Raw genomic sequence first — 20,193 nt, 5'->3', positions numbered from 1 at the left:
TCCACATCTATGGTCTTGGTGCAAGGCCTTGCACCTGTGACCTTGGTTTTGGGCTCCACAGACCCCAAAGTCCGCAGTCTCCCCACCCTGCTGTTTCCCAGGGCTGAGTAGACTGGGGGTTTGGGGTCAACATGTGAGAAGCCCCACCTCTGGTTGCCTTCCTGGGTATGGCAGCCATGAACATCTGGACAGACTCCCTTCACAGGGCACCACGGTGTTCCCATTGCTCCACTCCATTCTCCACAATTCTGACCAGTTCCAGGATCCCTCCTCCTTCCAGCCCGAGAGGTTTCTGGATGCCAACGGAGCTTTTCAGAAGAGCCCCGCCTTTCTGCCCTTCTCTGCAGGTCAGTGTCAATGACTTTGTCCAGGCCAGGGGCTGCTGTGTGACTCCAGGGAGAATCCCTTCTCTCTCTGCACCTCCCTCTTTAACACTAGCCAATGATTTTGTGATTGCTGGTGTCAACTTAAGCACAACCTAAAAGTTGTGACACAACCTAAAAAGTTGTATAGACACAAGCTAAAAGTTGAGAGTTATGTTTTATTTGGCAGAAATTTTTAGTACTTAAGCCCAACGGACAGCATCTCAAGTAACCCAGAGAACTGCTCCTAGGAAGTGAGGGGAAGAGCCGGCTGATATAGAAGTTTTACAGCAAAGGGAAGGTAGCCTGAACAGTAAGAGATTATTGTTAATTAAAGGAAACCAGATATCTGAAGTTAAGCAATTTAGTGCTTTTCTATGTATGGGATTGGGGGCAGGAGAAGGGGATGACCGAGGATGAGATGGCTGGATGGCATCACAGACTCGATGGACGTGAGTCTGAGTGAACTCCGGGAGATTGTGATGGACAGGGAGGCCTGGCGTGCTGCGATTCATGGGGTCGCAAAGAGTCAGACACGACTGAGTGACTGAACTGAACTGAACTGGGAAAATGCAAGAGTCTGGGCTGACTGAAATAATTCCTTTCATATGCATCTCCCCTATCTGGAGCCAGTATTTTGTGTTTATTTACATCCTGAGTTTCCCGGAGTTCACCATAGGGAGTGGCTGCAGCCTAATGGCTGTGGGATCACTGGTATTGTTCTCCTTCCTGGGTCTCCTCAGGGCTCAGAAGTTCACATGGAGGGCTGGAATCGCTGATCACTGTGACATCCTTGTTTGCCAATTTGGCAAGAAAGTACTCCATTTCTCATTGGTTTGGAAAACACATGCTGGAGACCAGGCTCAGGTGAGAAGGGTAGATGGAAAGCACAGACATACCTTAGCCACAGTTAATCCTGAGGTCAGTTCTCACTCAGGAACTATAGATTGTGCCAAGCCTATGGAAAACACTCGAAAGGTTTTTTTTTTTTTTTTTTTCCCCATTTGCTAAATAATGATTAAAAAAAAAAAAAACAACTAACTAAACACAATCCTCCAACTTCCAGGTAAAATAAACATCACATTTAATTCAAAATACAAAATGCTTTTTAAATGATCAGTTTTGTTCAGTTCAGTTCAGTTCAGCCGCTCAGTCGTCTCCGACACTTTGTTGGACACCATGAATCACAGCACGCCAGGCCTCCCTGTCCATCACAATCTCCCGGAGTTCACTCAGACTCATGTCCATTGAGTCCGTGATGCCATCCAGCCATCTCATCCTCAGTCGTCCCTTTCTCCTACTGCCCCCAATCCCTCCCAGCGTCAGAGTCTTTTCCAATGAGTCAACTCTTTGCATGAGGTGGCCAAAGTACTGGAGTTTCAGCTTCAGCATCATTCCTTCCAAAGAAATCCCAGGGTTGATCTCCTTCAGAATGGACTGGTTGGATCTCCTTGCAGTCCAAGGGACTCTCAAGAGTCTTCTCCAACACCACAGTTCAAAAGCATCAATTCTTTGGCGCTCAGCCTTCTTCACAGTCCAACTCTCACATCCATACATGACCACAGGAAAAACCATAGCCTTAACTAGACGGACCTTAGTCGGCAAAGTAATGTCTCTGCTTTTCAATACACTATCTAGGTTGGTCATAACTTTTCTTCCAAGGAGTAAGCGTCTTTTAATTTCATGGCTGCAGTCACCATCTGCAGTCATTTTGGATCCCAAAGAAATAAATTATGACACTGTTTCCACTGTTTCCCCGTCTATTTCCCATGAAGTGATGGGACCGGATGCCATGATCTTCGTTTTCTGAATGTTGAGCTTTAAGCCAACGTTTTCACTCTCCTCTTTCACTTTCATCAAGAGGCTTTTTAGCTCCTCTTCACTTTCTGCCAAAAGGGTGGTGTCATCTGCATATCTGAGGTTATTGATCAGTTTTGTTAGAGTTACCTAAAAATTGGACAGCTTTGTAAACACTGGCTAATCATTTTATTTAAACTACTTTTTAATTATACATGTAAAGTGAAAGTCGTTCAGTCGTGTCCGACTCTTTGCGACCCCATGGCCCATACCGTCCATGGAATTCTCCAGGCAAGAATACTGGAGTGGGTAGCCTTTCCCTTCTCCAAGGATCCCAAGGATCCTAACCCAGGGATCGAATCCAAGTCTCCCACATTGCAGGCAGATTCTTTACCAGCTGAGCCACAAGGGAAACCCAAAATACTTGAGTGGGTAGTCTATCCCTTCTCCAGCAGATCTTCAATCCAGCAGATTGAACCGGGGTCTCCTGCATTGCAGGCGGATTCTTTACCAACTGAGCTATGAGGAGAAAGCAAACACTTAACAAAAAATCAATCCTGCAGAACGAGAGAATATAAAGTGAAAGTATGGCAGTCCCCCTGGCAGCCCTGTGGTAAGGACTTGGCACCTTCACTGCCAGGGCCCAGGTTCTGGAGTCCCTGGTCTGGAAACTAAGATTCTGCAAGCCATGAGACATGGTCTAATTAATTAATTATGAATTAATAATAAAATGAAAATAAAGTCCTCCTCCCCATCCTATTCCTAGATCACAAGCTATAAACTTAATGACAAGCATGGCTAAGGATTTCTTACACATCCTTCAAATTTTGCTTGTTCAAATGCACACATAAATATGAATGTACATAGACGGTTTACAAAACTAAGCACTCTTGCCCTCCCATCGTGGCCTTTCTTCCACCATCCGTCTCGGTTATTGTGCCTTTGCAGCATGCAGAGTTCTAAGTCTTTCTTAATGTTTGTGTGGCTCCTATTGTTGAGACACCATAACATATTCACTCATTCCCATATTGATGTGGATTGTTTCGAGGTTTTTTTTTTTAGTTTGCTCTTTTTAAAAAAATGTATTTGTTTTTAACTGAAGGATAATTGCTTTACAACATTGGTTTGATTTCTGCCAAACATCAACATGATTTTTGAGTTTTTCTGTTTGTGGCAGTGTATACTGTTCTACCTGGGTCTCCAGCCTCCCCAGAGAGTGTCACTGAAGGAGCAGTCCCTAGGAGCAAACTCTTGGGTCACATGCATTCACTGAAGAAGCTACTGCTTTCACTTTTCTGTACAGCTGAAACTAACACAAACCATAAATCAACTTCAGTTCAATAAAAGAAGCCATCACCTGGGCTTCCCCAGTGGCTCAGTGGTAAAGACTCTGCCTGCCAACGCAGGAGACATAGCTTCAAGCCCTAGTCCGGGAAGATCCCACGTGCCAAGGAGCAGCTAAGCCCATGTGCCACAACTATTGAGCCTGTGCTCTAGAGCCCAGAAGCCACAACCACAGAGCCCCCGGGCTGCAGCTACTGAAGCCCATGCTCCCTAGAGTCCGTGCTCTGCAACAAGAGAAGCCACCGCAATGAGAAGCCCGAGCGCCTCTACTGGAGAGGAGCCTCCTCTCGCTGCAACTAGAGAAACAGTAACAAAGACCTGCCCAGGAACAAAGACCCAGCACAGCCAAAAATAAACAGATAAAATTCTTGTCTTTAAAAGAGAAGTGATTGCCTGATTCCGTGGGCTGCTACTGAAAGACAAAAGGATGCAGACCCAAGGATGATCTTCAGTCAGTTCAGTTCAGTCACTCAGTCGTGTCCGACTCTTTGCGACCCCATGAATCGCAACACGCCAGGCCTCCCTGTCCATCACCATCTCCCGGAGTTCACTCAGACTCACGTCCATCGAGTCCGCGATGCCATCCAGCCATCTCATCCTCGGTCGTCCCCTTCTCCTCCTGCCCCCAATCCCTCCCAGCATCAGAGTCTTTTCCAATGAGTCAACTCTTTGCATGAGGTGGCCAAAGTACTGGAGTTTCAGCTTCAGCATCATTCCTTCCAAAGAAATCCCAGAGTTGATCTCCTTCAGAATGGACTGGTTGGATCTCCTTGCAGTCCAAGGGACTCTCAACAGTCTTCTCCAACACCACAGTTCAAAAGCATCAATTCTTCGGCGCTCAGCCTTCTTCACAGTCCAACTCTCACATCCATACATGACTATTGGAAAAACCATGGCCTTGACTAGACGGACCTTAGTCGGCAAAGTAATGTCTCTGCTTTTCAATACACTATCTAGGTTGATCATAACTTTTCTTCCAAGGAGTAAGCGTCTTTTAATTTCATGGCTGCAGTCACCATCTGCAGTCATTTTGGAGCCCCCAAAAATAAAGTCTGACACTGTTCCCACTGTTTCCCTATCTATTTCCCCATGAAGTGATGGGACCGGATGCCATGATCTTTGTTTTCTAAATGTTGAGCTTTAAGCCAACTGTTTCACTCTCCGCTTTCACTTTCATCAAGAGGCTTTTTAGCTCCTCTTCACTTTCTGCCATAAGGGTGTTGTCATCTGCATATCTGAGGTTATTGATATTTCTCCTGGCAATCTTGATTCCAGCTTGTGTTCCTTCCAGTCCAGTGTTTCTTCACATTTCCTCACCTGTAAAGTGGGGTAATAAAAATACCTGCCTAACAGACCATTCAACAAATTATTTATCAAACATCTACTACATTCTAGGCTCTGTGCTAGGTGCTGAGAATACCACAGTGAACAAACAGGAAAAGTACTTACATTTGCCGAGTTGACATGTATGTGTGTTGAGGGAGGGAGAGGGGATAGATAATAATTAAGAGACAAGAAATAACTAAATGGTATGGGATGCTTTCGAATTGTGGTGCTAGAAAAGACTCTTGAGAGTCCCTTGGACTGCAAGGAGATCAAACCAGTCAATCCTAAAGGCAATCAACCCTGAATATTCATTGGAAGGACTGATGCTGAAGCTGAAGCTCCAATGCTTTGACCACCTGATGCAAAGATCTGACTCATTAGAAAAGACCCTGATTCTGGAAAAGATTGAAGGCAAAAGAAGGGGATGACAGAGGATGAGATGGTTAGATAGCATCACTGAGTCAATGGACATGAATTTGAGCAAACTCCAGGAGATAGTGGAAGACAGAGAACCCTGGCATGCTGCAGTCCATGTAGTCACAAAGAGTCAGCCATGACTTAGTGACTGAACGACAGCAACATGGAATGTTTGAAGGTGATGTAAAAAGCTGTGGGAGAATAAATTAGAGGGGCAGGAGTAGTGGATGGGGCCATCTGTGGTTTTCAACTCGGTGATTTGGAAGACCCTGCTAAGAAGGGGACTTTGGAAGAGAAATTTGAAGGAAATGAGAAAGCACTGATGCAGATATCCCAATGAAGAGTTTCAGGCCCTGGGAAGAGTCAGCGCAAAGACCCTGGGGCAGGAATATGCCTGGAGTTCGGAGAAGCATCCAGGTGGCCAGTATGGCTGACAGGATGAGTAAGCTTGCCAGTTATGCGAGAGGTGACAGGTTTGATGGCAGAGGACTTTGGCTTATTCCTTGAAAGAGATGGAACCTGTGGAAGGTTTTTGAGCAGAGGCGGGAACATGGTCTGACATATTTTTAAAGAATCCCACTTGCTACACACCTGTATGTCCTCAGAGTGCCATCTCCTCTGAGGCACGTGCAGACAGAGGCAGGGCCCTGGTAATCCTTTTCTCCAACTCCCAGCCAACACCCAGACCCAGCAGGGGCTGGGCCCCAGGACTGGGTTCCCACCTGTGTTCTTGCCTCTGAGCCACAGCCTGTACCGGGGAGAGGGCTCACGTGCTTCCACCTGTCTTTGGCTTAACTCTCAGTCCTTGAGTAAACTGATGATGCAAAGAAAGCTTGGCGGGTGGGTGAACCAGTGAGCCCTGTTTGGTAACATCAGCCAAGAGACTTGCTCTCTGCTGCCTTCTGTGGAGGGATGAGTTATACAAGGATGACTCTTGCCCGGGATGGCCTGGGGATAGTCCGGTTAACTGCCTCTCGTCCTGGCTTAATTACTCTTTGAATTAATTCATTCACTTTTTTGGTCGTGGCATGTGGCATCTCGGTTCCCCGACCAGGGATGGAACCCGTGCCCCCTGCACTGGGAGCCTGGAGTCCCAGCCACTGGACCACCAGGGAAGTCCCTGGCTCAGTTACTAATAGAGCCTCCTGCACTCTCAAAGCAATTTGCGTGTAGCAATAAATTATAAGGTCTAGTTTAAATGATTTTACAGCCCAGTTATCTGGGGGTGGAGGGTGAATTTAGGGGCTTTAGAAACAAAGAAATAATATTTATTTTTATAATATTTACCATAAATAAATGTTGGAATCATGAGCTCTTCAAACAACCAGAATAGCTGGCCTTTGTTAACCACTCCCTCTATGCCAGACAATGTTGTAAACATTTTACAGTTATTAAGTCATTCCATCCTCCCATGACCTCAAGTGTAGGTACTGTTATCTCCATGTTACAGTGGAGGAAACTGAGCCCCAGTGGTCGCCAGCTGGTAGGTGGGAAAGCCAGGACTTGCCAAGTCCCACATCACCGTGCTATGCTGTTTCTCTCATCACAGAGCCACTACAATTTAGAATTCTCCAGCCATGAGAACCACAACCTGTATTTATCTGCTGCTCACAGGGACCGTCTTACTGAAGCTTTACAACAAGCCTGTGAAGTAGATATCATGAGCCCCCTATCAGATTTTTTTAAATTATTGATTCATTTATTTTTAACTGTGGTAAAATATGCATACCATAAAATTTACCACTTGGAAGTGGTGTAACATAAAATTAACCGTTTTTAAGAGTGCAGTTCAGTGGCTTTAAGTACATTCATGTTGGTGCACCCGTCACCACCTGCATCTGCAAAGGTGTTGTTCATCTTGCAAAACTGTATCCGTTAAAAAACAACTCCCCATCCTCCATTCCCCCCAGGCCCGGCAACCGCCTCTCCACTTCCTGTCGCTGTGAATCTGGCTGCTCTGGGCGCCTGATGTACAAGGAACCACGCAGCATTTGTCCTCTTGTGACTGGCTTACCTCACTTAGGGCCTCCCTGGTGGCCCAGCTGGAAAAGAATCCGCCTGCTATGCAGGAGGCCTGGGATTCGATCCCTGGGTTGGGAGGATCCCCTGGACGAGGGCATGGCAACCCACTCTGCTATTCTGGCCTGGAGAATTCCATGACCCGTGTAGTCCATGGGGTCGCAGAGAGTCGGACACAGCTGAGTGACTTTCACTTTCACCTTTTACTTCACTTACCATAATGTCCTCAAGGTTCCTCTATGGTACAGTATGAGTATAATTTCCTTCCTTTATAAGGCTGAACAACATTCGCTGTATGGATATACCACATTTTGCTTGTCCAGTTATTCCTCTGTGTCAGTTTTATTTATTCATTTACTCATGTACTTAACAAATTATACACCTAACACAGTAGCTGTGGACAAAACTGACAAAGAGTTTACACTGCCCTCGAAGCGTCTACATTCCTGTATGTTTGGAAACAAACACTAAGTAAAAAGCAAAAGATATGCCATATCAAACTACTATATATAAAATAAACAAGATCCTAGTGTATAGCACAAGAAACTATATTCAATATTCTGTGATAAACCATAATGGGAAAGAATATGAAAAAATATATACGTGTGTGTGTGTGTGTGCATACTAAGTTGCTTCAGTCGTGTCTGACTCTTTGCAACCCTTTGGACTGAAGCCCACAAGACTCCTCCGTCCATGGGATTCTCCAGGCAGAATACTGGACTGGGTTGCCATACCCTCCTCCAGGGGAAGTTCCCCGCCCAGAGGTCAAAACTGTGTCTCTTATGTCTCCTTCATTGACATGTGGGTTCTTTACCACTACTGCCAGCTGGTTAGTCACTCACAGTCTTTACAATCCCGTGGACTGTAGTGCTCCAGACCCCTCTGTCCATGGAATTCTCCAGGCCAGAATGCTGGAGTGGGTTTCTGTTTCCTTCTCCAGGGGATCTTCTTGACTCAGGGATAACCCAGATCTTCTGCATTGTAGGCGGATTCTCTACCATCTGGGCCACCTGGAAAGCCAGGTATTTATACATATACATATACATATACATATATATATATATATATATATATATATAAAACTGAATCCCCTTGCCATACAGTAGAAACTAATACAACACTGCAGATCAACTATACTTAAAATGTAAAAATACAAATGGAAAATATATGGTGTATCAGATGGTGATGAGTGCTGTGGTCAAAAATAGAGCAGAGAGAGGACAAAGGAAATGCTAGGCAGAGGGGGTGGTAGTTTTAAATAAGTGAGGAGAGGCTGCCCTGAGAAGGAGAGTCTTTGAGCAAAGACCTAGATGGGATGAGGGTGGGAGCCATCTGTATATACTCGGGGAGAGCATTCCCAGAAGAAGAACCAGCTAGTGCAAAGGCCCTGAGGTTGATTGGCCCACTGTGTTCAGAAACAGAGAGGGAGCCAATGAGTTTGGAGCAAAGTGAAATATCAATAACCTCAGATATGCAGATGACACCACCCTTTTGGCAGAAAGTGAAGAAGAGGCTCTTGCCTCTTGATGAAAGTGAAAGAGGAGAGTGAAAAAATTGGCTTAAAGTTCAACATTCAGAAAACAAAGATCATGGCATCTGGTCCCATCACTTCATGGCAAATAGATGAGGAAACAGTGGAAACAGTGGCTGACTTTATTTTTCTGGGCCCCAAAATCACTGCAGATGGTGACTGCAGCCATGAAATTAAAAGACGCTTACTCCTTGGAAGGAAAGTTATGACCAACCTAGACAGTATATTAAAAAGCAGAGACATTACTTTGCAAACAAAGGTCCATCTAGTCAAGGCTATGGTTTTTCCAGTAGTCATGTATGGATGTGAGAGTTGGACTATAAAGAAAGCTGAGCACTGAAGAATTGGTGCTTTTGAACTGTGGTGTTGGAGAAGACTCTTGAGAGTCCCTTGGACTGCAAGGAGATCCAACCAGTCCATCCTAAGGGAAATCAGTCCTGAGTGTTCATTGGAAGGACTGATGTTGAAGCTGAAACTCCAATACTTTGGCCACCTGATGCAAAGAGCTGACTCTTTTGAAAAGACCCTGATGCTGGGAAAGATTGAGGGCAGGAGGAAAAGGGGGTGACAGAGGATGAGATGGCTGAATGGCATCATCGACTCGATGGACAAGGGTTTGGGTAAACCCCAGGAGTTGGTGATGGACAGGGAGTCCTGGCGTGCTGCAGTTCATGGGGTCACAAAGAGTCGGACACAACTGAGCTACTGAACTGAACTGAGGAAGAGAGAGAGAGGGAGCTGAGGGAAGTGAGACTTTGCAAAGTGGCAAAAGGCCTTTCTCAAGGTCACAGCTAGGAGGTGGCTGGCCTGCCACTTAAGCAGGATGTGCTTGACTTCGGAGCTTGGGCTCTTAACCAGGGCATTGTTTTGCTTCACAGATTTATTGTTGCTATTCAGTTGCTAAATCGTGTCTGACTCTGCAATCACGTGGACTGCAGCACACCAGGTTTCCCTGTACTTCGCTATCTTCCAGAGTCCATTGAGTCAGTGATGCTATCCAACCATCTCATCCTCTGTTGCCCCCTTCTCCTGCTGCCCTCAGTCTTTCCCAACATCAGGGTCTTTTCCAGTGAGTCGGCTCTTCACATCAGGTGGCCAAAGTATTGGAGCTTCAGCTTCAGCATCAGTCCTTCCAATGAACATTCAGGGTTGATTTCCTTTAGGATTGACTGGTTTGATCTCCTTGCTGTCCAAGGGACTCTCAAGAGTCTTCTCTAGCACCATAATTCAAAAGTATCGTTTCTTCAGTACTCAGCCTTCCTTATGGTCCAGCTCCCACAATCATACATGACCACTGGAAAAACCGTAGCTTTGACTAAACAGACCTTTGTCAGCAAAGCGATGTGTCTGATTTTTAATACTCGGTCAGGTTTGTTGCGGCTTTTCTTCCAAGGAGCAAGCATCTTGTAATTTCATGGCTGCAGTCACCATCTGCAGTGACTTTGGAGCCCAAGAAAATAAAATCTGCCACTGTTTCCATTTTTTTCCCTATCTATTTGCCATGAAGTGATGGGGCTAGATGCCATGATCTTCATTTTTGGAATGTTGAGTTTTAAGCCAGGTTTTTCACTCTCCTCTTTCACCCTCATCAAGAGGCTCTTTAATTCTTCGCTTTCTGCCATGAGGGTTATATCATCTGCATTTCTGAGATGGTTGATATTTCTCCCGGCAATCTTGACTCCAGCTTGAGCTTCATTCAGCCTGGCACTTCACATGATGTACTCTGCATAGAAGTTAAATAAGCAGGGTGACCATATACAGCCCTGATGCATTCCTTTCCCAATTGTGAACCAGTCCATTGTTGCATGTCTGGTTATAACTTGCTTCTAACCCACATACAGCTTTCTCAGGAGGCAGGTAAGGTGGTCTGGTATTCCCACCTCTTTAAGAATTTCCCATAGTTTGTTGTGATCTCTGCAGTCAAAGGCTTTAGCATAGTCAATGAAACAGAAGTAGATGTTTGTTTGGAATTCTCTTGCTTTTTCTGTGGTCCAGTGGATGTTGGTATTTGATCTCTGGTTCCTCTGTCTTTTCTAAATCCCCAGTGTTTTTGCTGGCCTCAGGCTATCAATAAGCAGTGTTTGTGGTTGGACTGGCCCTTGGAGTTCTTATTATGAATGCAAGATGCCCTTCAGCAATAACCATCAGGAAACTTTGAGGGAAAAAACATAGGGATTTATTATTTACGAGACCTAGAAATTACATAGCGCAGCTGGAGCCACTCAGTGAGGTCTCTGGCATAGATGGGGGGTGGGGGGGAGTGCGGAGGGGTGGGGGGCAAACCTGGGGTTCTGCTTTTATTGGTGTCAAGAATGGGCACCTAGCGTTTCACTGGCCTACTCCTCACTGGTGAATTCAAAACAGAAGAGCATGAATTTAAAGTGTGAGAAGACAGGGGACTTCCCAGGTGGTCCAGCGGCTAAGACTCTGCGCTCCCAATGCAGGGAGCCTGGGTTCGATCTCTGGTCAGGGAACTAGATCCTACAGGCCATAACTAAAGATCTCAAGTGCCGCAACTAAGATCTGGCACTGCCAAATTAATTAATTTAAAAATCAAATGAAAATAAAGTGTGGAAAAATAAATGTAGTGTAAGAAGAGAAAAAAGCAAGCAACCCAAATGATCTAAAGTTATCCATGTCAACCAAGAGCTCTAAACATTGGAGAAGGAAATGGCAACCCACTCCAATGTTCTTGCCTGGAGGATCCTAGGGACGGGGGAACCTGGTGGGCTGCCATCCCTGGGGTTGCACAGAGTCGGACAGGACTGAAGCTACTTAGCAGGAGCTCTAAAACAAAGGGCCTCAGTGGGAGAAGGTGGGCTGGCTCTTCAGCCAGTCCTGTGGCTGGTAATGTGTTTATTTGAGAAAGGCACCTTGGAAGCAGATACCTCTGAAATGGATGCCTCTGACAATCAAAGCTTAAGTCAAGCAATTGCATTACAAAAAAGAAAAAAGCAAACAAAACAAAACAACCGTCAAGGTTTACCCTACACCCAGGAACAATCTCCAAGAAGTGATATTTACCCGGGCTAATCTTGGGCTCATATCTTTCAGGCATTGTCTCATTTTACACATGGCAAAACAGGGGCTCCAAGAGATGTAGGAACTGGCAGGGGCAGAATTAAAGACAGGTCTCTGTTATGCTTAGTCATTCAGTTTTGTGACTCTTTGCAACCCCATGGACTCTAGCCCTCCAGGCTCCTCTGTCCATGGGGATTCTCCAGGAAAGCATACTGGAGTGGGTTGCCATTTCCTCCTCTAGGAAATCTTTCCAACCCAGGGATTGAACCCAGGTCTCCTGCATTGCCGGCAGATTCTTACAAGCTACCAGGGTAGCCCAAGAATACTGGAGTTGGTAGTCTATCCCTTCTCCAGGGGAATCTTCCCGACCCAAGAATCGAACCAGGGTCTCCTACATTGCAGGCAGATTCTTTACCAGCTGAGCTACCAAGGAAGCCCCATAAAGACAGGTCTAGCTGAAGTTTAAGTTCATGCTCTTCCCTGCTGTTATCACACTGACACATGGAGCTGGAGTTCTTAAATTAGAGAGCTTTAGCATTTTAAGACCCACTCCAGTACTCTTGCCTGGCAATCCCGTGGACGGAGGAGCCTGGTAGGCTGCAGTCCATGGGGTTGCTGGGAGTTGGACACGACTGAGCGACTTCGCTTTCACTTTCATGCATTGGAGAAGGAAATGGCAATCCCATCCAGTGTTCTTGCCTGGAGAATCCCAGGGACGGGGGAGCCTAGTGGGCTACCGTCTATGCAGTCGCACAGAGTCGGACACGACTGAAGTGACTTAGCAGCAGCAGCAGCTTGCCCTAGAGCCCATGACCACAACAAGAGAATCCAAAATGGGACCCGAAATGAGAAATGAGAAGCCCGAGTATGGACACTAGAGCAGCCCACGCTCTCCACAACTAGAGAAAGCCCACCATCAGCAACGAAGACCCAGTACAGCCAAAAATAAATAAATATTTTTAAAAATAATAATTAAAAAATAAATATGTGGAGTTTCTCAGCACATCTTTTTCTGTTCTAAGGAAGCATTAACAGCTAGTTAGACCTAGAGGAACAGGAAAGCTCACAGGGACTGTGAGCACAGTCAGAGGGAAGGAAGGTACTCCAACAGCCTTCTTCTAAGGGAAAGACTGCTGGGTCCCATTTTAATGCCCGTTGGAAAGGGAGGTCCAAAAGACTGCTAAACCCAAGAAGAGTAATAAGCGTGTGCTCCTTTAAGTAGTGGTATTTGAAAAAGTGGGAAAAAGACCTAAGGTCTCCGAAGAAGACATGCAGATGGCTAACAAACACATGAAAAGATGCTCAACATCGCTCATTATTAGAGAAATGCAATCAAAACCACAATGAGACATCACCTCACACTGGTCAGAACGGCCATCATCAAAAAGTCTATGAACAATAAATGCTGGAGAGGGTGTGGAGAAAAGGGAACCCTCTTGCACTGTTGGTGGGCATGTGAATTGATACAGCCACTGAAGACAGTATGGTGATTCCTTTAAAAACTAGGAATAAAACCACCATATGACCCAGTAGTCCCACTCCTAGGCATATACCCTGAGGAAACCAGGGTTGAAAAAGACACATGTATTCCATTGTTCATTGCAGTAATATTTGCAATAGCTAGAACATGGAAGCACCTAGATGCCCATCAACAGATGAATGGATAAGGAAGTTGTGGTACATATACACAATGGAATGTTACTCAGCCATAAAAAGGAACACATTCGAGTCAGTTCTAATGAGGTGGATGAACCTAGAACCTATTATACAGAGTGAAGTGAGTCAGAAAGATAAAGATAAATATCTTATTCCAGGGCACATATGGAGAAATGGTTCTGAAGAATTTATTTACAGGGCAGCAATGGAAAAACAGACATAGAGAATAGACTTATGGACATGGGGAGAGGGGAGGAGAGGGTGAGATGTATGGAAAGAGTAACGTGTAAATTTATATTACCATATGTAAAATAAATAGCCAACGGGGAATTTGTAGTATGGCGCAAGAAACTCAAGCCCCTGATACAGGGGCTCTGTATCAACTTAGATGGGTGGGATGGGGAGGGAGATTTGAGGGAGGTTCAAAAGGGAGGGGATACATGTATACCTATGGTTGATTCATGTTGAAGTTTGACAGAAAACAACAAAATTTTGTAAAGCAATTATCCTTCAATAAAAAATTTTAAAAAATGTTATTTGCTCAGTCATGTCCAACTCTTAGGGCCTCCGTGGACGGTAAAGACAATAGCCCTCCAAGCTTCTCTGTTATGGAATTCTCCAGGCAAGCATACTAGAGTGGGTTGTCATTCCCTTCTCCAGGGGATCTCGCCGACCCAGGGATCGACCCGAGTTTGCCGTATTGCAGGCAGATCCTTCATCAGCTGAGCCACCACGGAAGCCCTTTAAGAGGAGGGCTGGAAGACGGAGGGGGCGTGGTCATAAGAGACCCGGCGGGTTGGGTAAGATGAGCCCCTTCCGGTTACACAATCCTAGCAAGATGGCGGCGCCCAGGGCGGTAGGTGACCGAAGCTTTTCGAGTCCCCTAAATTAGTGTCCGCTCCGCTGTCTCTGCCTTCAGGACCTCTCTCGGCGCCCAGCGGACAAGGAGCGAGACGGAGCAGGGGGTCTCTCCCGCTAAGCCTCACTCTGGGCGCGGTGTGGTCGTCGGGAGCCGGGAAGGAGCCGTGCGGGTCACAGGCAGCGAAGGAGAGAAACCAATGGGGAAGCAGGGCGTGCCTACTGAGAAAGTGCGCCAGACCAATCAGAGGGAGGGATCCGACGGGCGCTGGGAGTCTGGGAACGGACGACAGTGGGGCCTGCAAAGGATGAGGGTTTGGAAGAAATTGGCAGGAAAACTGAGGTGTGAGGTCCAAGAGTAGGTGAGGGAAACTCATGGAATAGTTAGGAATTTTGATGGAAAAGCCAAGAGGTGAATTTGGGAATTCCAAGGGAAACGATCTAGGGGAAATTGAGGGGAGAATTTGCAATATTGTGGAAAGAATTTAGGAAGAATTCGGCAAAATCAAGGAATGGACCTAGGAAAATTAAGGTTGGGAGCTTAAAAGGAAGTTTAAGGAAAATAAGTATGTGGGCAAAACTATTGGGAGAATTTGGTTAAAGCAAAAAGAGAAACTGAAGCAGGTTAAGAGAAAACTTTGGAGGGGAACTTGAAGAGAGTTTGGGAGCTTCAAGAGGTAAGTTAAGGATGGTTTGGCGAGAAATTAAGATTATATTTGGGAGCTTCCTTGGTGGCTCAGTGGTAAAGCACCCTAGACCCCATTTCTCAGCAACAGAAGTCACAGCATCAGAAGCCTGCTCACTGAAATGGAAGAGTAGCCCCCCATCACAGCAACTAGAGAAAGCCTGCACAGCAACAAAGACTCAGCATAACCAAAAATTAAAATGTTTTTTAATTGTTATATTTTGGGGAAAGGAATGCCTTATTTAAGAAAACTCTGGTGGGAAGTGGATAAAATTAAGGGGAGAATTTGTAGTACATTAAGAGTTCAGATAATAGAGGTTTGGTGAGAAGCTAAGGGCTTGGGGGAAGTCAGGGGGAGACTTTAGGAAAACCAGAAGACCCTTGGGCCAAATCGAAGATAAACTTTTTTGACAGCGCTAGGTCTTGGTTGCTGCATGCAAGCTTCCTCCAGTTGTGACAGGCAGGGGCTACTTTAGCTGTGGCGCACTGGTTTCTCATTGCAGTGGCTTCTCTTGTTGCGGAGCACAGGCTCTAGGTCAAGTAGGCTCAGTAGTTGAGGCACATGGGCTTAGTTGCCCCCCAGCATGTGGGAGCTTCCCAAACCAGGGATCGAACCCACGTCCCCTGCGATGGCAGGCAGATTCTTAATCACTGGACCACCAGGGAAGTCCCAAAGAGAACTGAAGATTGATTGGGGAAAGCCTGGGGAAATTTTGCAGATTTCAAAGAACTGGAAGGTCCTAGAAGAGAAATGAGCGGGAAGCATTGAGGAGGGAAGATTTGGGAGGAAAAACGGGGGAATCTGCCTGTGTGTCTCTCAGGAGGCTCTGGGCTCAGCTCCTCCTCCCCTTTCCTCCCCAGTCCCTGCGGCTAGTGGCCCCGGTATGGAACAGGGGTACCAGCGGCATCCGTGGCCTGAGCAAGGCAGTGGACCCGGAGGGCAGTCAGAGGAAGGGGAGGACGCTACTCCAGTTCCTGACTGACCACTTCTATGACGTGGAGGCTGTGAGGGAGTACCTTCTCCAGAAGCAGGTGTTGAAGGTGCAAAAGAAAAATCGGTGAGAACCCACTGACCTGCCCAGCCCTGCTGTCCAGGCCTCCCCGGTCTGCCCGCCCTGCCCTTGCCACTCCAGGAAGCCCTAGGGCTTCCAGTGCAAGCCTTGCCCACGTGCCTCTTCATCTCCAGCCCACATGCTTCCCAAACCCTCCAGCTCATAGAGGCAATCCATTGCCCACTGTCTCCTCTTGGAGGTCTAGCTGGCGCTTCAGACCTCACATGGCTAACAGCAAACCTTGGTTTCCCCCTAAAACAGCCTTCTCACCCCTAAGCCTTCCTCATCCCAGTCAGTGGCCCATCCGTTGTTCAGACCACATTCTAAGGAGTTATCCCTGATTCCTGTCTTTGCATCCCTTTCCTCCACATCCAGTCCATCAATAAAACACCAGAATATCCTAAATTTGACCAATGGTCACCTTCTAACTGTCTGTAGCCTGGTTGGAGCCCTTTTATTTTATGGTTGGATGACTGCAGTTGTCTCCTATCTGGTCACTTTTGGCCCCTGTTACAGTCTACACAGCAGCCAGAGGACTCGTAAGAAAGGAAGATGAATAACATTACCGTTTTACTTAAAATCCTCTTATGGTTTCCGACTGCAACTAGAATAAAAGCCAAACTCCAAGGCCGAAAATCTGCCCCCTTACTGAGCTTTGAGACCTCTACCAGGGACGCCCACTCACCTCTGCCAGCCTGGCATCCTTATTGCCATTTGTTCACCTTAATTCGAGCCTCTGAGCCTTTGCAACTGGCTTTTCCCTTGGCCTGGCAGACTCTGACCCTGACCTCTGCAGTCCCTCTCTCATTCAAATCTCTCCAGTTTTGCCTCCTCCAACACGCAAACCAAATCACTACCTCCATCCGCCATCCCGACCCGAGCCACCCCTAGTCTGCTCCCTCCGTATCAACTTCATCACAGAATTGCTGCTCCGCGGTTTGTTCTTAACTTGGCGGTTGTCTGTTTCCCCTGTGAAATAACTCTGCAGGGGCAGGGACAGTGATCCGCCTTGGTCACAACTGTCCCCCAGTGCCCAGCACTTCAGAGGCCCTCAGTAAATATTAGCCATCTGACTCAGAGTGCCTGCGTATCTCAGTCCTGTGCTGTGGACTGTGACCCTCTCAGCAGCACCTGGGCCTGGCAAGGGGTGTGGTGCTTCAAGGCTCACCCTCGGCTACTCTTCTCCCGGCAGGTCCTTCACCTACATCGAGGAGCGATACGGCCCCTACGTCGCAGGGGCCTATTTCGTCTTGAAGCAGGGAGGCGCAGTCAAGTATGAGGGCAAAGGTGTCAGAATGGGGGGAGGGGGGAGAGGCGGGAGAGCCACTTTCTAAGCCTGGGGCTCATCCGGATGGGCTCATGTCAGTCCGACTGGCTTCCGTGCACACCCTGGTCTCTGCCCCCTCCTGGCCATGTGGCTGGGGCCTTGTTCCTGAGCTTCAGTGTTGTCATCTGTAAAATGGGATGGTGGTCATGTGTAACCTACAAGGTGTGCTGAAAGATTCAGAGACACTTTGCAGTCTGGACACTTGTCATGGGTCACAGGCCAACGTAGCATGTGTGCTAGGTCAGCGCTGGTGCGTCTTTTCTTTCTTCCTTCCCCCTCCGCCGCCTCTTGTTTTTCCCCTTTATTTTCCTTCTTTTTTGAAAACACAATTCACATAGCCTTCCTCTTGGTTCTGATTGAGATTTTCACTTGTTTTGAGCACTTCCTCCAGCACCTTCCTTAGAAATGGTGTACCTGTCTGTAAATATCTCAACATTCACCCATCTCCAACAATTCCTGTCTCATAGCTCTTTTTTCTCATGTTAATATCCATAATCTCTTCAACCCTCAACTTCCAGGTATGTAAAATGGCCAAACACTCCATCTTTGATGGGGTTGTCAGGGGACCCAATGAGACCAGACATGTAAAACCCTTAGCGCAGGGCCTGGTGTTTAGTGAGTGCAGCAGGTTCTCTGATACGGTGCTAGGAGTGTTAAGAGGTTGGAAGGTTGAGGGACCCTGCTGACACTCCCTCTCTCCCAGGTTTCGGGACAGGGAGTGGATGCGGGCAAATGAGCAGGGCCTTTCCTCTCTTGAGTTCCGGAAGCTCCAGGAGGTGCCCGTGGAGGCTGTGGATGCCAGTGGTTGTGCCATCAACTACCAAGGCCTGGACAACCTCTGTGAGTGGGGTGGGATGAGGTGGAGATGGGCCAGGCTCTGCCCTTTCGTGGTGGGCTCCAGAAGGGCCGTCAGTGCCATCTGCCCTCTGCCCCCTGCAGTGGCCCTGAAGGAGCTCCAGTCCCTATCGCTGCAGCGCTGTCCCCACGTGGATGACTGGTGTCTCGGCCGTCTCTACCACCTGGCCGACTCGCTGCAGGAGCTCTCGCTGGCCGGCTGCCCCCGCATCTCTGAACGAGGCCTCGCCTGCCTCCACCACCTCCAGTGAGACCTCAACTCAGGCTGGGCCCCAGACCAGGGGAGGGCAGTGCCCCCATCCCTGCCTCCTGGACAGACCTAGAGCTGGTGGTGGGTCAGCATAGATGAGCTGCGCAGTGAACCTCTGGGAGGGTGGGAAGACTCTTAGTCTTCCTGCCTTTTTGTATTAATGAAATTACAAGATATTTACACTGTTGTGGGACAGCAGGAGCCAGAGGTGTGCAGTTTGTAATGAACACAGTGGGTCTCATGTACTTGAGCAAAGATTTTATTCGAAAGCTGGAGGTCAGCGTGGGGGCAGGTACACCCCCCCCCACACTCACACACAGAGACGCCATCCTTACATGTCACCCCCCCATCTTGCCTCCTCTCAGGAACCTCCGCAGGCTGGATATCTCCGACCTTCCTGCCGTGTCCAACCCGGGCCTCACTCAGATCTTGGTGGAGGAGATGCTGCCCCACTGTGAGGTTCTGGGGGCTGACTGGGCACAGGGCCTCAAGGTGGGGCCAGAGGAGCAGTCCCCAGATGCAGCCGGCAGCCCCATCCCCGCCTAGCCTTCAGCCCCTCCCCATCAAGCAGGGTCTCGGCCAGGCTGTGCTGAGCGCCCAACAGCTCATCCTTCTGGCCCTGTTGGGCTCACTCAACTCGGGAGGTCGGGCTGGGCTGAGGGGAGGAGAGCCTGAGCTTGGGACATTTGTTCTCCGCTGCCGGGGTACTCGCTGGCTGCACCCAGCCTGAAGCTCCCAGCTCCTCAGCTTGTCAGGTAGCCCTCTTCACATGCTTCTCTCCTTCCCAGTTTCGGGAGCCCCCTTCTCCAGCCTGGGGGAGGTGAGGGTCCTGGCTGCAAGTAGCCCCGGGGAGCTGCACTCTCCCTTGTGATTGCCCCGCACCAAGCCCACTTCTCTGGCAAGAGACTTCTCTTGACTTCTGTTAGAAGTCGGATTATCCCACTTGCATGTGCTCCTGTTTCCTGCCAGGGGGCACTACTGGCATTCTACAGGGCTAGTTCTTCCCTGTGTGGGACGACTCGGCTCACTGCAGGCTGCAATATCCCTGGTCCATACCCACTACCCGCGGGGAGTCCCACAGCGTTCCCCTTATTGAGTTACTGACGCTCAGCTCCAAATTCAACGTTGTTTGCTCTGAAAATTGATCTGGGCCTTTGAAGTATTCTTTGCTAACTGGCCTGATAAGGGTTGCCAGTAGAGGGCAGCCAAGAGATGTTCCTCAAGGGAGGAAAGGCTTTTTCTTTCTGGCTCAGCTCAAAGGTGCTTGCTCAGCTGCCATGCAGCGCATGGTGGTGCAGGGCTCCCCGTATCTGCTGAGGTGAATCAGGTGGTCAGCAGCTTCCCCTGGCACCCTCCACCCGCCCCCACCCCCCCGCAGAAGACAGCCGCCACTGAGGTGTCTCTCGGTGAATGCCCCTCCACCATACCCCTGAAGGTGGATTTCCAGTAACTCCCAGGGCCCCTTACCAGTGAATCCCCTCCTTACTTCACTTTGCTGTTACAGTCGTCGATTCTCTATATTAAACTTTACCTGTTCAAATTACTGTGTGGCTTTTCTCTCTAGACTGGATCCAGACTGATAAGAGCCTTGGCATCTGGAGTGTTCCCAGAGATAAACTCACAAAGACAGGATTTGGGGGTTGGTTCGTTCCTGCCTTTGGCTCGACTGCACTACTGAGCTCCGTGGCAGTGG

General features: G+C 48.0%; 1 protein-coding gene across 3 annotated transcripts; it reads left to right on the top strand.

Moving 5' to 3' along the window:
- Positions 1-14,246: 14,246 nt before the first annotated feature.
- Positions 14,247-20,040, top strand: DMAC2 (distal membrane arm assembly component 2). 3 transcript variants are annotated; one of them, XM_069550832.1, is made up of 6 exons: positions 14,247-14,329; positions 15,878-16,074; positions 17,261-17,341; positions 18,099-18,235; positions 18,335-18,497; positions 18,866-20,040. In XM_069550832.1, the coding sequence occupies exons 1-6, from the start codon at positions 14,279-14,281 to the stop codon at positions 19,044-19,046; spliced, it is 810 nt and encodes a 269-aa protein (XP_069406933.1). In that variant the 5' UTR covers positions 14,247-14,278; the 3' UTR covers positions 19,047-20,040. The 3 variants fall into 3 exon arrangements, with proteins under 3 accessions (XP_069406933.1, XP_069406934.1, XP_069406935.1); XM_069550834.1 differs by lacking the exon at positions 14,247-14,329 and adding an exon at positions 14,569-15,008; XM_069550833.1 differs by lacking the exon at positions 18,335-18,497 and having other exon boundaries at positions 14,261-14,329; positions 17,261-17,355.
- The last annotated feature ends 153 nt before the right edge of the window (positions 20,041-20,193 follow it).

This window comes from Ovis canadensis, chromosome 14 (genome assembly GCF_042477335.2).
Source record: "Ovis canadensis isolate MfBH-ARS-UI-01 breed Bighorn chromosome 14, ARS-UI_OviCan_v2, whole genome shotgun sequence".
NCBI lineage: Eukaryota > Metazoa > Chordata > Mammalia > Artiodactyla > Bovidae > Ovis > Ovis canadensis.
The sequence above is the reverse complement of the archived record's forward strand: the minus strand, read 5'-3'. Positions and strand labels throughout refer to the sequence as shown.

Bases quoted from the DNA above. Each gene is read 5' to 3' on its own strand.
- DMAC2 (XM_069550832.1), top strand. From the start codon at position 14,279: ATGAGCCCCTTCCGGTTACACAATCCTAGCAAGATGGCGGCGCCCAGG. The intron at 16,075-17,260 runs GTGAGAACCCAC...TTCTCCCGGCAG, and splicing joins AAGGTGCAAAAGAAAAATCG to GTCCTTCACCTACATCGAGG. The intron at 18,498-18,865 runs GTGAGACCTCAA...GCCTCCTCTCAG, and splicing joins GCCTGCCTCCACCACCTCCA to GAACCTCCGCAGGCTGGATA.